Source organism: Muscardinus avellanarius, assembly GCF_963383645.1.
Source record: "Muscardinus avellanarius genome assembly, chromosome: 1".
NCBI lineage: Eukaryota > Metazoa > Chordata > Mammalia > Rodentia > Gliridae > Muscardinus > Muscardinus avellanarius.
In genome coordinates, this window is record NC_137786.1 from 141,971,943 (window position 1) to 141,993,699 (window position 21,757).

A 21,757-nucleotide genomic window follows, 5' to 3' on the forward strand; every position below is an offset into this window, starting at 1 on the left:
GCCAGGGCGTATTCCTGCTCCTCCTTCAAGTCTCTGCTCAGTGTCACTTTATATGTTTGACCTTCTCTTATCACTCTATTTAAAATGACAATTCTTTGTCACAGCAGCACTCTCTGGCCTCTTTATCTGGTTTATTTTATTTTAAATTTTCTTCATAATATTCATCCTCATCTTCTATACTCTATATTTTCTTGTTCATTTATTGTTTATTTATGGTTGTTTTTTTTTTTTTGCAGGTTTGGGGATGGAACCCAGAGGCATTTGACCTCTGAGCTACATCCCCTGCCCTATTTTTTTATTCTTTTTTTTTTTTTTTTTTTTTTTTTGGTGGTACTGCGGTTCCTGGAAGCCCTTCTACCTCTGGGCTACACTCCCAGACCTATTTTATATTTTCTTATTTGGAAACAAGGTCTCTTAAACCAGCTAGGCTGGCTCCAACCAGCGGGATCCTCCTGTCTCCGCCTCCCAAGCGCAGGGATTACAAGCATGTGCCACCACGCCCGATGCTGATTTTTTTTTTTTTTTTTTTTTTTTGGTGGTACTGGGGTTCCTGGAAGCCCTTCTACCTCCGGGCTACACTCCCAGACCTATTTTTACATTTTTATTTGGAAACAGGGTCTCCTAAGCCAGTGCGCGCGGCTGGCTTCGAACCTGCGCGATCCTCCTGTCTCTGCCTCCCAAGCGCGGGGATTACACAAGCGTGTGCCACCACGCCCGGCTTATTCTTTATATTTTGAAACAGGGTCTCACCAAGTTGCAGAGGGCCTCACTAAGTAGCTGAGGCTGTCCGCGAACCGCGATCCTCCAGTCTCAGCCTCCCGAATGCTGGGATTACAAGCGTGCGCCACCACGCCCGGCTTGCTTGTTCATTTATTATCAGCTTTCCCCTAAAAGCAAATGAGGGCAAGGAATTTTATGTTGTGTTACTGGTTTATCTTGAAAACCAAGAATCTTGTCTGGTACATAGTCAATAATAAATCCTAGCTGAATTAATGATGCCCTTTTAAAATGTTAGGGTCTAGTGCACTGAATACTCTATCATTTGGCACATAAATACAGTTTAATAGTACGATGGCTCTTCATCTCTTTTACTACATTCTGAAGCAAAACATAATTTCTGCTGTTCTGTATTTTCCTCTCTATCCATGTCCATGGCTTCTTTCTCTTTTTAAGCATTCATTTATTCATGTATTTATATTTTTTGTGGTACTGGGGATTGAGCCCAAAGGTATTCCACTTCTGAACTGCACCCCCAACCCTCTTTGATTTTTTTTTTTTTTTTTTTTTGGTGGTATTGGGGTTGGAACCCAGAGGCTTTCTACCTCCGGGCTATACTCCCAGACCCATTTTATATTTTATTTGGAAACAGGGTCTCACTAAGTTGCTGAAAGCCTCACTAAGTAGCTGAGGCTGGCTTCGAACCTGCGCGATCCTCCTGTCTCAGCCTCCCAAGCGCAGGGATTACAAGGGTGCACCACCATGCCCGGCTAACCCTCTTTGATTTTTATTTTGAAACAGGATCTTGCTAGGTGGATAAGAGTTTCACTACTTGCTGAGGCTATCCTCAAACCTGTAATCCTCTGTCTCAGCCTTCCAAGTACTAAGATTATAGGTGTATGCTACCACAACTGGCCCATTCATTCTTTCATTAAATACTCACTAAACAAGGGCCAGGTATGGTGGCACACACTCATAATCCCAGCTACTTCGGAGGCCGAATCTGGAAGGTTACAAATTCAAGGCTAGCTTGGTCCATTTAGCAAGACTCTGTCTCAAATAAAAGATAAAAATAGCTGAGGATGATGTAGCTTCATGGTATAGTGTCCCTGGGTTCAATCCTTAGTAGCTAACAGATACACACACACACTCATTAAATATATTAAATATGTTGAGCATGCCAGGCATGGTGGTGCACCCTTGTAATCCCCACGCTTGGAAGGCGGAGACAGGAGGATCCCACAGGTTCGAAGTCAGCCTCGCTGGCTTAAGAGACCCTGTTTCCAAATTTTAAAAAAAATACAAAAATAGGTCTGGGAGTGTAGCCTGGAAGTAGAAGGGTTCCATCCCCAGTACCACCAAAAAAAAAAAAAATATATATATATATATATATATGTGTGTGTGTGTGTGTGTGTGTGTGTGTGTGTGTGTGTGTGTGTGTGTATGTTGAGCTTCTACTCATATGCTTATATGTCATTATATGCCAGGTCCTATTCTTTTAGCAAAAACGTGAAGAACTGATAATTGTGTATAAATATACACACAGCACACAGAGGCTACAAACAGGACTGCAAGGAAGAAGAGTAAACGAAATACTTGTAAAACAGAACCCAACGTTAGGACGGGGGCGGGGGAGTGCCCGGGGCGAGTGTGACAGACGGAATAGGTAGAAGGAAACACGAGACAGAATAGTGAGAGACTAGGATGCTGCCAAAGAAATCACCAGATGGGAGAGCTCAATATAAGCGACACCAAAGCAGATATGCAAATACATTCTTCATGAATTTTTAAATTTTACATTCAGGTTATCTGCCAGCTAGCCTGTGGGTGCACATTAGATCAACATAGCGACATCTGGTGGATATTTTGGAAGTGACCCCTGAGTTGCTCTAGTATGAAAACACTGTAAATGCTCCCATGCTTCTGCACTGCCAATCAAAATGTGTTGGGGCTCCACGTTACTAATGACTACCAAAAAAACTTTTGCTTGGCATGGTGGTGCATGCCTCTGTAATCCCAGTATTTGGGAAGCTGAGCCAGGAGGATCACAGATTTGAGGACAGCCTCGGCAAGTAGTGAGACTCTTACCAACCTATGGAGACCCTGTTTCAAAATAAAAATAAAATAGAGGATAGGTGGCCAGGCGTGGTGGCACACGCTTTGTTATCCCAGCAATTGGGAGGCTGAGACAGGAAGATCGCAGAGGTTCGAAGCCAGCCTCAGCTACTTAGTGAGGCTCTCAGCAACTTAGTGAGACCCTGTTTCTAATAAAATATAAAATTAGGTCTGGGTGTGTAGCCCAGAGGTAAAAAGCCCTTGGATTCCATCCCCAGTACCACACACACAAAAAAAATCCAAAGAGGATAGGGGTAGTTCAGAGGTAGAATGCCTCTAGGTTCGATCTCCAGTACCATGCGCGCGCGTGCACACACACACACACACACACCCACCCCACAAACTTTCTTTAGAGCCGGGCGTGGTGGCGCACGCTTGTAATCCCCGCGCTTGGGAGGCAGAGACAGGAGGATCAGGCAGGTTCGAAGCTAGCCCCGCGCGCTGGCTTAGGAGACCCTGTTTCCAAATAAAAATGCAAAAATAGGTCTGGGAGTGTAGCCCGGAGGTAGAAGGGCTTCCAGGAACCCCAGTACCACCAAAAAAAAAAAAAAACAAAAAACAAAAAAAAAAAACTTTCTTTAGGACCTAGGATCTCCATGTTACTTTATTATTTATTCATTTATTTATTATTTATTTGTCTGAGGATGGAACCCAGGGGCATTCTACCTCCGAGCTACACCCCCTGCCCTATTTTTGATTCTTTATTTTGAAAAAGGGTCTCCCTGAGTTGCAGAAGGCCTCACTAAGTAGCTGAGGCTGTCCGCAAACTGGGATCCTCCTATCTCAGCCTCTTGAATGCTGGGATTACAAGCGTGCGCCACCACGCCCGGCTTCCATGATATATGTGTGGCCTGCCTTATGATATTAGAGATTGAGCCCAGGGATGTTCTACTTCTGGGCTGCATGTCCAGTCCTTTTTTATCTTTATTTTTGAGGTACTGGGGATTAAAACCAGGAGCATTTTTGCCTCCAAACTACACCTCCAACTTTCTCTCTCTATTTTTTTTTTTTTTTTTTTTTGGTGGTGGTACTGGGGTTACTGGAAGCCTTTCTACCTCCGGGCTACACTCCCAGACCTAGTTTTTTATATATTTTTTTAAATTTGGAAACAGGCTCTCTTAAGCCAGCGCGGCTGGCTTCGAACTTGCGTGATCCTCCTGTCTCTGCCTCCCAAGCACGGGGATTACAAGCGTGCGCCACCACACCCGGCCAACTCTATTTTTATTATTCTTTTTTCTTTCTTATTATTAATTTTATTAATTAATTAATTAATTTATTTATTATTTGCAGTACTGGGGATGGAACCCAGGGGCAGTCTACTGAGGCACACACCCAGCCCTGTATTTTATTCTTTTTTTCTGAAACAAGATCTCACTAAATGCTGGCTGCAAACCTATGATCCTCCTGTCTCAAACTCCCAAGTACTGGGATTATAAGCATGTGCCAACATGCCCAGCTCTCTTTTCTTTTATCTTGAAATAGGGACCCACCAAATAACTGCACCCTGCTGGGCGTGGTGACACATGCTTGAAATCCCAGCATTTGGGAGGCTGAGACAGGATGATCAGGATTCGAGGACTGCCTCAGCTATTTAGTGAGGCCCTTTGCAACTCAATGAGACCCTGTCTCAAAATACAGAATAAAAAAAAGGACTGGAGGTGTAGCTCAGAGGTAAAATGCCCCTGGGTTCCATCCCCAGTACTGCAAAAAAAAAAAAAAAAAAACCCTGCACCCTGGCCTCATATCTTTGATCCTCCTCCTGCCTCAGCCTCCCAAGTACTGGGATCACAGCAAAATATGACATCACAATGACTTTAGAAGGTAACTTGTGCCGGGCATGGTGGCACACACTTGTAATTTCAGCATTCCAGAGGCTGCGACTAGAGGATCACGGTTTGCGGACAGCCTCAACTACTTAGGCCCTCCGCAACTTAGTGAGACCCCATTTCAAATTTTAAAAAGAATAAAAAAAAAAGTAGGGCAGGGGGTGTAGCTTGGAGGTTGAATGCCCCTGGGTTCCATCCCCAGACCTGCAAAAACAAACAAACAAACAAAAAAACAAGTTACCTTCTTTTTTATTTTATTTTATTTTTTGAGGGTCATTCGACCTCCGAGCTACACCCCCTGCCCTATTTTTTAAAAATCTTTATTTTGAAAAAGGGTCTCACCAAGTTGCAGAGGACCTCATAATGTAGCTGAGGCTGTCCGCAAACCGCCACCCTCTGGGATTACAAGCGTATGCCACCACGCCCGGCAGTGGCTTATTATTTAAAATGTTCACATTCTTTTTTTTTTTTTTTTGGTTCTAAAGATTGAACCCAAGAGCATTCTATCTCTGAGCTAAACTCCTACCCCTATTTTTCTATTCTTTATTTTGAAACAGGGTCTCACTAAGTTGCAGAGAGCCTCACTAAGTAGCTGAGGCTGGCCACAAACCGATGATCCTCCTGTCTCATCCTTCCAAGTACTGGGATTATAAGGGTGTACCACCATACCAGCCTGGCTATCCCATTCTTTGAATTAGTCTTAAATTACTTATTTGTTATGTAAGGGGTGTAGGTAAGGAAACCTAAAAGTCCAACAAAAATAACTGGTCAAAAAATTACGGTCACTATAATATTTTCTGAACATATATTCCCTGATTAAAACAAGTATTTTAACAATTTTTTATTGAGAAACGTGAAGTGAATAAAAAGCAAAATAAAAAAGCTTCCACTGCCAGATGTGGTGGCACATGCTTGTAATCCTGGTACTTGAGGCTGAGACAGTAGGATCGCAGGTTCAAGGACAGCCTCAGTAAGTAGTGAGACTCTCATCAACCTAGCAAGACCCTGTTTCAGAATAAAAATATAATGGGACTGGGGGTATAGCTCAGAGGTAGAACACCCCTGGGTTCAATCCCCGGTACCACAAAAAACTACTATGATCTCATATAAAACATTTACATAGTAAATGACTGGATGAATACATTTCAAGATATTAACAGTGTCAGCTGGGCATGGTGGCAAACACCTGTAATCCCAGCACTTGAGAGGCTGAGACAGGAGAATCACAGGTTTGAAATTAGCCTCAGAAACTTAGCAAGACCCTGTTTACAAATAAAAAAAAAATTAAGCCAGGCGTGGTGGTGCACACTTGTAATCCCAGCATTTGGGAGGCTGAGACAGGAGGATTGCTGTTCGCAGACAGCCTCCGCTACAACTTAGTGAGGTGCTTTGTAACTCAGTGAGACCCTGTTTCAAAATAAAAATAGGGCTGGAGGTATAGCTCAAAGGTGAAATGCCCCTGGGTTCCATCCTCAGTACCTATAAAATAAAAAATTAAAAAATTAAAAAATAGCCGGGCGTGGTGGCGCACGCTTGTAATCCCCGCACTTGGGAGGCAGAGACAGGAGGATCGCGCGGGTTTGAAGCCAGCCCCGCGCGCGCTGGCTTAGGAGACCCTGTTTCCAAATAAAAATGTAAAAATAGGTCTGGGAGTGTAGTCCGGAGATAGAAGGGCTTCCAGGAACCCCAGTACCACCAAAAAAAAAAAAAAAAAAAAAAAAAAAAAAAAAAAAAAATTAAAAAATAGGGCAGGGGGGTATAGCCCAGAGGTAGAAAGCCCATAGGCCCCTGGACTCCAGCCCACTTACCACACACGTGCATGTGCTTGTGCACGCGTACACACACACACACACACACACACACACACACACACACCCCAATTTACTCCTGGATGAAAGAATTGTGTGTGTGCTGGTTTTGTTGTTATTGTTGTTTTTTGTGGTACTAGGGATTGACCCAGAGGCAGTCTAACTCTGAGTTACACCCCTAGTCCTATTTTATTTTTTATTTTGCAGCAGAGTCTCCCTAAACTGCAGAAGGCCTCACTAAGTTGCTGAAGTTGGCTATGGACCTGTGATCCTGAGTACTGGGATTACATGTGTCTGCCACCCTGCCTGTCTGGGTTATTTTTTTTTTCCGGTACTGGAGATGAAATTCAGGGGCATTCTACCTCTGAGAGACACTCCCAGCCCTAATTTTTATTCTTTATTTTGAAACAGGGTCTCACTGAGTTGCAAAGGGCCTCACTAACAGCAGGGCTGTTTGGAAACCACCATCGTCCTGTCTCAGCCTCCCAAATGTTGGGATTACAAGCATGTGCCACCACGCCCTGCAGTTGCTGTTTTTTAAATAGTGGCTTACAATATTTCTCAAATGCTCTGTAATTAATATATGTTACATCTATGGCAACCTTCAAATCATTTAAACAATGCCAGTGTTTTCATTAATTGCTAGAGTTGTCAACCTCTGCCTGATTGTATTACTTTCCAAAAAAGATAATGAATCAATGTTCAAGTAAGCTAAAAATTTTACAAGAGAGAAACAAGAAAAGAAGGCAAATAAAATGATTCCATTCCATGATCTGAGTCCTGATGGAGAAATCCCCCCAGATGGAGAAGGGTACTGAAATTCCTGTAATGTTGACACACTTCTCTCCACAGTACACCAGGAACTTACAGAGGGCTCTGCCGGCAGCAAGGAGTTACAGAATCTCATAACCACTTGAGTCCCCATCTTCAGAGTCCCTAGAAGAGCCAAAGCAGGACCACCTTAAAATAGGAAAAGGAAGAAATGTGCAAATGTACAAGTCCAGAAAAAAAATTTTAAGGCCAAATCAACCTCTTGGGGTCAAGACCCCTTCCCAAACCTACCAGCTTAAGTCATTTTCAAGTATCAGAAATAGGATCCTGGTTATCAGGAACTCTAGCCCAAGATAGAAGAGCATTATTTTAAATCCTGGTTCCTTATGTCCTCATAATAATAAAGAGCAATGTCTCCTATCCATTTCCCTCCTTCATACACTTACCCGTCAAAGACCGCAGGGGTATTCTGGAGGTAAACAGGGAAATACTGAGAGCTCTGCTTCTTGCTCTTTTCCCGTTCATTCACAGAATCCACTTTCAACCACAAAATGTATAATGCTAAAGTGGATATTTGTGTACAGCACTTCAAAGCAAACTTAAAATAGAGATGATTTTTTTAAACCCCAGCTAACATAGAGATCCACGGAGTTGCTCCACCAATTGGTGGTGGAGGCAGCCCTCTGGCCCACTGCAAATGAACCCACGTGCACTAACTAGGCCTGTGCCGGAGAACAAGGAGAAAACCCAGGAAAATAGTAATGATGTCGATAGCGGCGGCCAGCACGTGACGGTGTACTACGTACCGTCGCAGGTGCTTTACATTCTCACAAGCACTCACTCCTCTGAGGTTGATAGTATTCTTGCGTGTGTGTGTGTGTGTGTGTGTGTGTGTGTGTGTGTGTGTGTGTGTGTGTTGCTATTCCATTTTCTGTACTCTCCTCACCATCAGAGAATCGTCCCTCTTAGGGAACCAAGGGACAGCGGATCGAGAAACAGAAGCGCGCCACCACTCTGTCCTCTGAAAGTCTGAAGCAGGAACGGCACACTAAGAATCTTAAAGGCTGAGAGACGATTCAGACCCTGAAATTTCTCCTTCTCACCCCACCCTTGCCCGCTCCGCAGGTCCCCAGAGCTGATCTGCATGCTCAACCTGTGGTAATAATATTTTCCAGTTACTCGCCACTTTTTAGCTCCTACCTCTCAGATCTTCGGTCTGTCTGGTTCCGCACGTCTGTCTCCAGCCCTCCAGGGCTCGGCCAATGCTTTAGGCTTTCTCTCGCTTCGCTGCCGCGTTCCCGTTGCCATGGTGACGCGGAGGCTCGCCCGGCCCCGCCCGCCAGCCCCAGCCAGATCGCTGCGGGTGCCTCTCCGGCCCACCTAGACCCACCCTGCTGCTCTGGACCCGCCTCCTAACAGGACAGATCACAACCCTTACCAGCCATGACCCCGCCCCTGACCCTCCTGGCTACGCCCCTGCAGGACCGGACCCTCCTCCTGCCAGTCCAGCTCCGCCTCGGGTCTGCCTTCAGCCAATAGGAGCCCGCTCCCTGTTCACCAAACCACGCCCCTATCCTGCTGCCAGCTTCTGCAAAGAGAGTCGGGTGCTCAGGCCTCCGCGCAGCCTGGAGACCTTTCCAAGTGTTTGGTCTGCGCAGGGACCCGCTGCAAAAACTCTACCCCAGAAAACACACCAAGCCTGTTCTTCAGCCATTTATTCAACTAGCGGTTCCGCGGGAGCGGTAGCTAAGACTCCTCCCCAGAGGAGTTTTCTGGCCAATCCGTGCTATTAGTCCTTGTAGCCAGTGGCCTGAGAAGGCATCCTCTGTGGCTCAGCCATGCTTAGGTCTGGAACCCTTGACCCAGCCACTGAGGAAACTGCCCAAGCCAGTCCTTCGGGCTGTGTGCAAAAGCTCAGAATGTTTTTTCCAGAGCACCTCCTCTTCAACTTCGGAGTTTAAGGTGTGTAAAAGGGATACCATTAAATAAAGCCAGATACCATGAACCCAAGTGCATATACCGTAACCTGTTCTTTCTGCACTCGAGCGCTGGAGCAATGTTAGGGGTCAAAGATACTTTCTGCTCACACACTCCAGCTAACCTCTCTTGTGGAACTCCATCCACTCATAACTAATCCAACCACAATTCTGTGGGAGAGACTGGGATACTCACAACTGCAGGGTGTGTGTGTGTGTGTGTGTGTGTGTGTGTGGTGTTGGAGACTGAACCCAGGGGTGTTCTACCTCTGATCTACACCCCAACCCTATTTTATTTTTATTTTTATTTTTTTCTACGGGTTTGGGGATGAAACTCAGGGGCATTTGACCTCCGAGCTACACCCCCTGCCCTATTTTTTATTCTCTAATTTTTGAAACAGGGTCTCACTGAGTTGCCGAGGGCCTCATTAAGTAGCTGAGGCTGTCCGCAAACTGCGATCATCCGGTCTCAGCTTCCCGAATGCTGGGATTACAAGCGTGTGCCACCACGCCCGGCTTATTTTTTTTTTTTTTATTTTAAAACATGGTCTTGCTAGGTTGGTGAGAGTCTGACTACTTGCTGAGGCTGTCCTCGAACCTGAGATCCTCGGCCTCCCAAGTACTCTGGAGTTCTTTAAGATTAAAATGTGGCCAACATCCCTGGACTGCTACCTAACTGCCCAGAGCGATGGATTCTCTTCACAGGAGTATTGGTAAAATGATGGCAACCAGTCCCTCCTCTCCAAGGCTCACACCAGAGTCCCATTCTTGCTGTCAAATCGAGGCGTGGGCCTGGGGAAGTGAAGGATGGCATACTCTGTAGCGTTTTCTAAATGCCGGTGTTTCACCTCGCTGCCAGAGCATGGCCGGGTACTGCTGCACACTTGAATGTCTGCATAATGTAAGTTGCTCTCCTCTGACAGGAGGTCTGGACTCCTCTTTTGAGATACAGGCTGCTGTAACACCCGCTCATACATATGACCTCTTGTTTCAAGGCCCTGCAAGGAATTGACAGAATTAAGGGAGATGCTTGGCTTGGTTTTGCCCCCTCTCCTCCAAGTTCAGGGCAAGTTACACTGATGTCCCTTTGCTTTGCTTCTTTGGGGGCCTGGGAAGAACCAATAAATTCTAGAGATGACTGAGATGTGTCTGCCCCAGGATGGAAAAGCTGAGTACTGGAATCCCATGTCTGGGTGGTCCTGAGACATTGACAGAGGCCTGTCATTACCTTTGAGCCATTCTGCTGCAGCTGTGGTGGCTGCCGCTTCGATGTGGGTCTTGCTTGGCTCCCTGTGGGAAGAAATCCAACTTAACTCTGTTCGTTCTTCTCTATCTCTTCTGAGACTACACTTTTCAAATCTCTATTAAACAACTGTGGTGGGCTTCGAACTAATCTTCCTGCCTCCATCCCCACTTTCGCTCCTACTATTTTTATATCCAAACGCCTTCACAGGGTATACAATCTTGCCTTTCCACAATCCGGTCATCAGATTTTCCATCCTCATTTTCCAGCCCCAAACAGAGTTCCACAAATATACGTTGAGAGTGCCAGGCTCTGTGCGTTGTTCTAGAGAGAAGAAGGAGGCTGTCTCCTCTGCCTCAGGGAGCTTACAGTCTACTAGGGGGGACAAGTAAACAGCCTAGTTCTACAATGTGGTGGTAAGTGATCAGCTGCATCAGGGGGCCACTTTCAATTGAATAAGTCTCTTTTCTCTCTCTCTCTCTCTCTCTCTCTCTCTCTCTCTCTCTCTCTCTCTCTCCCTTCTCCCCTCCCTCCCTCCCTCCCTCTCTCCCTCCCTCCCTCTCCAAAGCACTCTCTTGTCCCTCCTCTGCTTCCTTGCAAACTTGCTATTATTCCTCTGACATCAGTGATCAGTGTCTTCTCTCATTCTCCCACATTATGAGCGCATGTCTTTCCTGGCACTAGTAGTTAACATTATTTTTGTGTGTGTTTGTAGTAGTGAAGATGAAACCCAGGGCATTCTACCTCTGAGCTATACCCCTAGCCTTATTTTTTTATTTTTTTACTCTGAAACAGGGTCTCACTAAGTTGCAGAGGCCCTCACTAAGTAGCTAAGGCTGGTGGCAAAATGCAGTCCTCCCGTCTCAGCCTCCCAAGTACTGGGATTACAAGTGTGAGCCACCACACCCGATATAATATTAGTTATTTATGTGAATCTCCAACTCAAACTTGATTTTCAGCTCTTCCAGGGACCATGTGCTGCTGTGCCTTTCCTTTGTGCTTCTCGTGCCTACCTAGGACCACACAGAGTGGCTCACATATATAAGCAATGTTTGCAAGATGAACAAAAGAGCCAGTGACCACCCTGAGATAGTAGAAAAGATCCCCGGGTTCTGGGCTGGCCTTCAACCCAGTAAACTAAACATTTTCTTTGGTGAACTCTTCCCCATTATCCCCTCCAAGGCCATTCTACTTTTCTTTGTTGTACTTTCTCTTTTTGTCCTTCCCAGAGATACCAGCCCTACTGTCCTCTCCAATTTGCCCTGCCCCAATATTCCCCCCAGCCAAATTACCTGTTTTCTTTTTCTTCTGGAAAACTGACGGACACCTCCTGTGATAGGAAAAACAGGTCACCCATGTGCACAAGCTCTGCCCTTTATCTTTCCTCCATCACTTGCTGTGTGGACTCTTTAACATTCCCTAAGGATTCAATCCTGAGCCAGGTTCAGCCTGGAAGAATTTGCCCAGGGTACCGCTTGTCTCCCAGATGGATGGTTCTGGAAGGCAGAATGGTACAACTGACATAACCAAACCCAAAATACAGCTTTAGACAACCAGGCACTCCATGCCAGGGCTGTAGCTGGCTTGAGGGCTATTCTGGGCTTGTCTAACAAGCTAATCCCAGCCGAGGGCCAGGGAAATCTGCCAAATAATGGGATATTCCTGGATCCAGAGACCCTCTTGCAGCTTCTTTGGTGTTGTATTTTCAAGGTCTTTGTCAACTTCTGACTTTCATTCTTGGAGTCATAAAAGCCGTCAAAACCAGGGCTAACTAGCTAGGGCCTCTGGAGCCCTTTGAGTGCCCTTCCTCCTTGCTTCCCTGTCCTTGTTTTTAATTAACAGAGAAAGTGAGACATGTTTAACCTTTAATGTCCTTTAGAGCACCACGTCTAAAGAACAGGGAGCACTGGATTTGGTGAATGACTCAGCTAACCTGCTCTCACTGCAGGACAGACCTCTAATATTAATTTCTGAGCCCCTGGGGTCCCCGATGGAGCCTGTGTGTCTAGTGGTTGTCAGCCGTGTGCGACTCAGAGAAACACACTTGTCTCAGGAAATAGGCTGAATAGTTTGGGGCTGACTCAGTACACTTTTTCTTGCTAGTACATTTCCAAATCTCACCGAGAGCTAATGCTATTTGTCTGATTTCTCCTCTCTCTGAGACATTTCCTCTTTTGCTAATTAGAGAGAGAGAGAGAGAGAGAGAGAGAGAGAGAGAGAGAGAGAGAGGGAGGAGGTCATGTTGACCATACCACTGCAAAAAAAAAAAAAAAAAAAGATGTTTACATACACATTTGGTAGAGGTCTGTGTTCTAGTGTGACTTTTGTTGTTGTTGTTGTACTGGGGTTGGAACCCAGGGGCCTTCTACTTCCGAGCTACACCTCTAGACCTATTTTATATTCTACTTGGAAACAGGGCCTCACTAAGTCGCTGAGAACCTCACTAAGCTGCTGAAGCTGACTTCAAACCTGCAATCCTCCTGTCTCTGCTCCCAAGTACTGGGATTACAAACATGCGCTACCACGCCCGGCTCTGGTGTGACTTTTGGTTTTGCTGCAGGTTGCTGAATCGAGAGCAGTTAAAGTCTCCATCCCATGCTACAGGTGGCTCCGCAGAAAGCAATGGCTTTCAGCTTCCACCTCTGCAACTTCAGCTCTTGCCGTGCATTAGGGCCTCACAGTCATAGTTGTTTTGTTTTGTGATACTGGGGATGAAACCCAGGGGCCTTCTACCTCTGAGCTATACCCCCAGCCTTATTCTTTTATTTTTAATTTTTATTTTGAAACAGGGTCTCATTGAGTTGCAAAGGGTCTCACTAAGTAGCTGAGGCTGTCCACGAACCTATGATCCTCTTGTCTCCGCTTCCCAAGCGCAGGGATTACAAGTGTGCGCCACCATGCCCGGCACAGTCATAGCTTTATTCTAGGAACTAGAGACTCTCCTAATTTCTTGCTCCTTGGCACTACTGTTTTCCTACTTATTTCTATTTAACTAGATAAAGAAAAGAAAGCCGGGCGTGGTGGCACACGCTTGTAATCCCAGTATTCGGGAGGCTGAGACAGGAGGATCTTGGTTCACGGACAGCCTCAGCTACTTAGTGAGGCCCTCTGCAACTCAGTGAGACTCAGTTTCAAAATAAAGAATAAAAAATAGGGCAGGGGTGTAGCTCAGAGGTCAAATGCCCCTGGTTCCATCCCCAGACCCGCAAAAAAAAAAAAAAAAAAAAAAAAGAAAGAAAGAAAGATAAAGAAAATATTAATTCTAAATTGTAAAGCTGGGAATGGTGGTGCATACCCATAATCTCAGTACTTGGGAGGCTGAGACAAGAGAATTGCTGAGGACAGCCTCAGCAATTCAGGATTGGCCTCTATAACTTAGTAAGGCCCTGTTTTAAAATAAAAGATAAAATGAGTCTGAGGGTATTGCTCAGAGGTAGAATGCCTCTGGGTTCAATCCTCAGTATCACAAAGAAAAATAAAAAAAAAATAAATAAAATAACATAAGACACATTACTAAGTCTATCCAGTTTTAGTGAATAGGGCCTGTTCCCAAGTTGGATATTGCGTAGTACCTGGACACAGCCCAAGGTATTCATAGGTGATGAAATTTATTTTTATATCAAAATTTATTTTTAGAAAAGAACTAAGGAAACTAAATGGGCAGTCACCTACAGTGATAGAGGGAATAAAAATTGTGAAATCCTTCTAGAACGCAATTGGCAATTAGTATAAAAAGCCTTAAACAAGAGCAGAGCGTGGTGGCACACACTTGTAATTCTACGACTTGGGAGGATAAGACAGGAGGATCCGGGTTCGCGGCCAGACTCAGCTACTTAGCGAGGCCCTTCTCAACTTAGTGAGACCCTGTTTCAAAACAAAGAATAAGCCAGGTGTGGTGGCACACGCTTGTAATCCCTGCGCTTGGGAGGCAGAGACCGGAGGATCACGCAGGTTTGAAGCCAGCCTCTCTGGCTTAAGAGACCCTGTTACCAAATTTAAAAAAAAAAAAAAAGGTCTGGGAGTGTAGTCCAGAGCTAGAAGGGTTTCCAGGAACCCCAGCATCAGCAAAAACAAACAAACAAACAAACAAAAACAAAGAATAAAAAATAGGGCTGGGGGTATAGCTCAGAGGTAGAATACCCTTGGGTTAAATTCTCCGTACCATAAAAAAAAGCCTTAAAAATAAATGTCAATATTTTCCTTTTTTTTTTTTTCCTTTCAGTTCTGGGGATGGAACTCAGGGGCATTCTACCTCCAAGATACACCTCCAGACCTATTTTTTATTCTTTATTTTGAATAAGGGTTTCACTGAGTTGCAAAGGGCCTCACTAAGTAGCTGAGGCTATCTGAGAACTGCAATCCTCCTGTCTTAGCCTCCCAAATGCTGGGATTACAAGCGTGTGCCATTACGCTCAGCTGTGAATATTTTCTGATATAGCAATTCCATATTCTGAGAAATAATTACACATGTACAAATATAGATAGTCATTGTAGCACTGCTTATAATTTTAAAGAATAGGAAATAAGTCAGGTGTGGTGGTACATGCCTGGAGTCCTAGTACTTGGGAGGCTGAGACAGGGGAATCACAATTTCAAGGTCAGCCCCAGCAACTTAATGAGACCCTGTTTTAAAATTTAAAAAAATAATAATAATCCAGGCATGGTTGCGCACGCTTGTAATCCCTGTGCTTGGGAGGTGGAGACAAGGAGGATTGTGCAGGTTCAAAGCCAGCCTCGCTGGCTTAAGAGACCCTGTTTCCAAATAAAAATATAAAAAGAGGTCTGGGAGTGTCGCCCAGAGGGAGAAGAACTTCCAGGAACCCCAGTACTACCAAACAAACAAACAAACAAACAAACAAACAAACAAGTAATAAAAATCTAGGCGTGGTGGTGCACACTTGTAATCCCAGTACTTGGGAGGCTGAGAGAGGAAGATTGCGTAGGTTTGAAGCCAGCCTCAGCTACTTAGTGAGGCTCTCAGCAACTTAGTGAGACCCTGTTTCCAAATAAAATAGAAAATAGCTCTGGGAGTGTAGCTCAGAGGTAGAAAACCCTTGAGTTCAATTCCCAGTACCACAATAAACAAACACATACATACATACATACATATACACATACATACATACATACATACATACATACATACATACATAAAACAAAAAAGGTTGGGGGTATGGCTCTGAGGTAGAATGTTCCCAGTTCAACTCCCAGTACTGCAATGTCCAATATTTGGTAACTGAGTCAACAAAAGGCACATCAGATCAATGGAAAATTATGGAGCCACTTTAGAAAGGATGCTAGAAGAATACCAAATAGCATGGAAAATTTTACTCTTTGTTAAGTTAGTAAAAAGATATGTTTTGAGATAAAAACATTTAAAATAATATGAAAATACACTAACATGTTTTTTAATCTCTGGGTACTTATTTTTATTTTCTGCTCTTGCACATTTAAAAAAATTAGTATTTATTGCTTTTGTAATCAGAAAACAACAACAACAAAGACTATTTTAAAATAAAAATCTTACCCAGGTGTGGTAATGCATGCCTGTAATTCCAGTACTTGGGAAGCTGAGACAGGACAATCACATATTTGAGGCCAGCTTCAGCAATGTAGCAAGACTCTATTTCAAGACAAAAAATAAGATAGGGCTGAGAGGGTAACTTGGAGGCAGAATATCTCTGATTTCAATCCCCAGAACCAAATAATAAAATAAAAATCTTGCCGGGTGTGGTGGCACACACTTGTAATCCCCGCGCTTGGGAGGCAGAGACAGGAGGATCACGCAGGTTCGAAGCCAGCTGCACTGGCTTAAGAGACCCTGTTTCCAAATAAAAATACCCTATAAAATAGGTCTGGGAGTGTAGCCCGGAGGTAGAAGGGCTTCCAGAAACCCCAGTACCACCAAAAAAAAAAAAAAAAGAGAGAGAGAGAGAGAGAGAGAGAGAGAGAGAGAGAGAGAGAGAGAGAAAAGAAAAGAAAAAAAAATCTTCAGCTGGGCGTGGAGGTGCACGCTTATATTCCCAGTACTTGGGAGGCTGAGACAGGAGGATCACGCAGGTTTGAAGCCAGCCTCAGCTATTTAGTGAGGGTCTCAGAAACTTAGTGAGGCCCTGTTTCCAAATAAAATACAAAATAGTTCTGGGAGTGTAGCCCAAAGGTAGAAAGCCTCTGGGTTCCATCTCCAGCATCACAAAACAAAACTTCAGTTGTCATAGGATCTTTAAGTCTCGATAGTACTGAGATAACAAGAAATAGAACGATTTTATCCAATTCTACTAATATTTTAAGAGGCAAAATAGATTTTTTTTTCAGTACTGGGAATGGAACCCAGGGGCATTCTACCTTGGAGCTAAACTCCCAGCCCTATTTTTTTTTCTTTCTTTCTTTCTTTCTTTCTTTCTTTCTTTCTTTCTTTCTTGTACTGGGGGTAGAACCCAGAGGCTTTCTACCTCTGGGCTATACTCCCAGACCTTTATTTTATTTGGAAACAGGGTCTCACTAAGTTTCTGAGAGCCTCACTAAGTAGCTGAGGCTGGCTTCGAACCTGCGCGATCCTCCTGTCTCAGCCTCCCAAGTGCGGGGATTACAAGTGTGCGCCACCACGCCCGGCTCTTAGTCTTTATTTTGAAACAGAGTCTCACTGAGTTGCAGAGGGCCTCACTAAGTAGCTGAGGCTGTCTGTGAACCGCGATCCTCTGGTCTCAGCCTCCCAGATGCTGGGATTACAAGCGTGCGCCACCACGCCCAGTTGCAAATATAGATTTTGATTAAAATGTCTGGCAGAGTGTCTCAAGAATGGGCTTTAGAGTCAGACTGGTCACATCAGACTAGCTATGAGCCTTTCAGCAAAATGTTAACCTCTTTGGACCCTTGATGATCATGTAACAGAATCTGAACAGCATGTGATTATTATAGAAATTAAATAAAATAGTAAATGTCAGATATTTAGTACTGCTCTTGCCATATGATCAGCATCGGTAACTAAGTTGACTACTAATTGAGATAAGTAAGTTCTTGGGGAGAAAAAGAGACTTGGTAAATAGAGACCCAGATCCACAAGCATGACCAATGATATCTGTCCCTTTATATGGACAAAATCCCTAGCATGCACTTGAACTACATAAGCTCGAATAAAAACAGAAGCAATTTAAATGTCTCCAGATTCAAAGACTTACACAATGCCCACACAACTGATTTGTGGCTAGATTCGTGGACCAAGAAGAAACATCCTGAATCCCACATATCAAATGATTAACATGACTTTTCATTTTTTTTTTACTTTATTTTTTTGTGTGTGTGCCCTGGGGATTAAACCCAGGGGCATTTTGCCTTCAAGCTACACCCCCAGCCCTATTTTATTTTTTATTTGGAAACGAGGTCTTGCAAAGTTGTTGAGGGCCTCACTAAGTTGCAGAGGCTGGCTTTGAACCTGTGATCCTCCTGTCTCAGCCTTCCAAGTACTGAGATTGTAGGTGTGCACCACTATGCCTGACTAGGATTTGATTTCCTTCCATCAGTCTCTCCTTTTTTGTGGTGCTGGGAATTATATCTTGGAAATTCTACGTCCAAGATATATCCCTAGCTGTTTTATTTTTTATTTGGAAACGGTCTTACTAAATTCCTGAGAGCCTTGCAAACTTGCTGAGGCTGGCTGTAAACCTGTAATCCTCCTGTCTCAGCCTCCCAAGTACCTGGATTACAAGTGTGTGCCACCATACCTGACTGGGATTTGATTTTCAAAGAAGCACCCCTGAAAATATGCACATTTCCATCCCAGAAAAATCATATAAATAATCAGACAGCTCAACCCTGGGTTCATCATTACTTTTCTCATCTTTTGAGAGGCAAGGGATGCTCACACTCTGTCTATGGGATGGGTAAACCTTTACCTTTAATATTCGTGTGTGTGCGTGCGCGCACGTAGTGCTAGGGATTGAACCCATGGGCATTCGACCTCTAAGCTACACCTCCAGCCCAATTTTTTATTCTTTATTATTATCATTATTATTATTATTATATTTATTTTTGGTGGTACTGGGGTTCCTGGAAGCCCTTCTACCTCCGGGCTACACTCCCAGACCTATTTTATATTTTTTATTTATTTGAAACAGGGTCTCTTAAGCCAGCAAGGCTGACTACAAACCTGCGCCATCCTCCTGTCTCCGCCTCCCAAGCGTAGGGATTGCAAGCGTGCGCCACCACGCCCGGCTTATTCTTTATTTTAAAACAGGGTCTCACTAAGTTGCGGAGGGCCTCACTAAGTAGTTGAGGCTGTCCGCAAACTGCAGTCCTCCTGTCTCAGCCTCCCAAATACTGGGATTACAAGCATGTATCACGATACCTGGCTAACCTTTGATATTCTTTAATCCATCTTTACTTGTGCTTTGCTTTTGACATGTCCTGGAATTCTTTTCAGCAGTACAGGTCAAGAACCCACCAAGAGCCATAGCAAACACCTATAATCCCAGTACTTGGGAGGCTGAGACAGCCTGGGCAACTTAGATTTTATTTCAACATAAAAATTTAAAAAAATACAGCTAGTTATATAACTTGGTATAAAACGTTCCTGGGTTCAATCCCCAGTGCCACATTAAGAAAAAAATATATAAAAAACCCACTCAGGCTGAATTGAGGTCCCATTGTCCCCTTGGAGGGACCTCCTCAGACTCATCTGTCTGGTAACACTCTAACTAGCAATAACTATTACCATCAGAAAAAAACTGGCAGCCGGGTGTGGTGGCGCATGCTTGTAATCCCAGCTTTCGGGAGGCTGAGACAGAAGGATCGTGGTTTGCGGACAGCCTCAGCTACTTAGTGAGGCCCTCTGCAACTCAGTAAGACCCAGTTTCAAAATAAAAAACAAAAAATAGGGCAGGGAGTGTAGTCCAGAGGTCGAATGCCCCTGGGTTCCACCCCCAGACCCGCAAAAAAAAAAAAAAAGAAAAAAAAAAAAAAGAAAAGAAAAACAACTGGCCAGTAATTAAGAATATGAACCCCTGAGAAGAAAAGCAGTGAAAGATAGAAGCTGCTACATCCCTTTCTCTAGAAGCTTTCCTGTTTCTAGAAATTCTATTTGTGTAGGATATCTCATTGTTAAGATGTGTTTTGTTATTTTAGCCCTGACAACATTCTTGGCGACATATATTGTTTCCATTTTATAGATGGGTCCACTAAACCCTTAGAACTTCTGACTCAGGGAGGCAAGGATAAAATTCTTTTTTTTTTTTTTTTTCAGTACTAGGGCTGAAATCCAGGTGCATTCTACCTTCAAGTTACATCCCCAGCCCTGTTCTTTATTCTTTTTTTTTTTTTTTTTTTTTGGTGGTATTGGGGTTCCTGGAAGCCCTTCTACCTCTGGGCTACACTCCTAGACCTATTTTTTTTTTATATATTTTTGTTTGGAAACAGGGTCTCACTAAGTTGCTGAGAGCCTTAGTAAGTAGCTGAGGCTGGCATTAAACCTGTGCGATCCTCCTGTCTCAGCCTCCCAAGCGTGGGGATTACAAGTGTGTACCACCACGCCTGGCTCTTAATTCTTTATTTAGAAACAGGGCCTCACTGAGTTGCATAGGGCCTCACTAAGTAGCTGAGGCTGTACACAAACCCAGATCCTCCTGTCTCAGCCTCCCAAATGCTGGGATTACAAGCGTGCGCCACCAGGCCCGGCTCATATTTACTTTTTATTATAGTCTTCTGCATCTACCTAGAAGGGTACCTAGAAGCTGCTCAACAATATTTGTTCAATTTAGGAATAGATAAATGAGTGTGTAATAGAGACAAGATGTGAATGCAATGTACTCACCCCAACTGAATGTGCTTTCTAATGTACCTCCCTTGTCTTCTTAAAAATAAGGAGCTTTATTTATAAACGAGACGTATCAAGATCTGCCCCAGCCATAGGATGACATATGGGCAGTGGAAAGAATAAAATTAGGTCCAGGAAAACGATGCAATAGAACAGTTAAAATGCTACAAATAACTTTCATAAGGTTTCACGTTTACTATATTCTTTGTTCTTTAAAACAAATCTGAACAGATACAATACTACAAATAACTTATTATAAGGTTTTCACATCGACTATATCTTTTGCTCTTCAAAACAAATCTATGAGCTACACAGGGGAGGTTGTGTTATCCTAGAGGATACATAAGAAATAAGAGCAAAAGTTATAGTAACAAATTCCAGGGATATTCTCTTTTCCACTTTATCTTTTTAAACAAACATTTGTCTACAGCTGATTTGCTCAATCTGTGATTACATGGTGGTGAAAATATGGGCTGAGGAGTCAGGCAGGCCTGGCTGGAATCTGATCTACCTGCTCACTAGCCTCCCGTGACGCTGGGCAAGTTAGTTAACTTCTTACTTCTCGGAGTTCCAGGTTTGGGGCTGGCTCTAAAGTGGTGGGAAGGGTAAGCCCGCGTTCAGAGAAGCATTGGGAAAATTAGGTGTGATCTAAAGCGCCTAGCACATAGAAAGCTCTCAGATGCTACCATTATTATTGCTACGAGGGGAAGAAGGGAAAGGAGAGGAAGGATAGGGAAGCTAAAAAAACAGAGAAACAATGCCAATTCACCCTTCTGGCCCGCTCTGGCCACCCTGCTGACCGCTGTCTTGGCCGTGTTTTTGATAAGGTCTCCTAAAAGAAGTTAGCAGGGAAGGACTTGCTGCTCTGGCGTCAGAATCAGGAGGCGCCAGGCAGAGGAAGGTGACCCCGGGAGGCACAGTCGGCAGCCTCCAGTTCTCTGGCCTCCACACCCACCAAAGAGATGGTCCCCTTTGCCCTCCCAGCCTACTCACCAGCTGCCCCCGCAGCAGCAGAGCCGGTTTCCCATGGCTCCGTCTCCCAGGGAGCACAGCTGTTCTGGACATAAAGAGACTTGTGTATTTCCTGGTTCCTGGTTTAGCTCTCCGTGGCAGTTCCTGGGAGTCTCTGTCAGTGTCAGATTTCAAACTAGCAGGTTGGACTTTGGAAGCCACCTGCTGGAATAATTCCCAGGTGACTGCTCCCAGCCCAAAGGTAGAACTGGCACACCACACAGGCCTCCAGGTGAGAGCTACCTCACCTTTGGGATTTGAAGCTTCTTTTGATGAAGCCATGAACTTTGAGCTTCAAGCTTCAATTAAAAGAGAAACCTGAGATAGAAGAGGGCTCTGGGTTTTCCTAGGAAATGTTTCTCACCGCATCCTACTGTTTTTGGACAGTGGAATAGTCTTCTTCCTTCGTTTACCTAGAACCACTCAGTTATAATTGGTAAGAGTTTGTTTTTGTTGTTGTTTGGTATGGAAATTGAACCCAG

General features: G+C 44.3%; 2 protein-coding genes across 2 annotated transcripts in view; both read right to left on the minus strand.

The window, feature by feature from the left end:
- DIXDC1 (DIX domain containing 1) overlaps positions 1-7,391 on the minus strand; it is a gene marked incomplete at both ends in the record, with an annotated part of 96,936 nt that extends 89,545 nt beyond the window's left edge. The window contains one exon of the mRNA XM_080695320.1: positions 7,335-7,391. Within this exon, the coding sequence (XP_080551446.1) occupies positions 7,335-7,391 (57 nt within the window). The remainder of the gene's footprint in view (positions 1-7,334) is intronic.
- A 2,571-nt stretch (positions 7,392-9,962) lies between these two features.
- LOC308279794 (uncharacterized protein C11orf52) lies at positions 9,963-21,292 on the minus strand (the record flags this gene model as incomplete). Its single annotated transcript, XM_080719971.1, has 4 exons — positions 9,963-10,211; positions 10,442-10,503; positions 11,749-11,786; positions 21,258-21,292. 4 exons carry the CDS (start codon positions 21,290-21,292, stop codon positions 9,963-9,965), a joined length of 384 nt encoding a protein of 127 aa, XP_080576097.1.
- Positions 21,293-21,757: the final 465 nt, after the last annotated feature.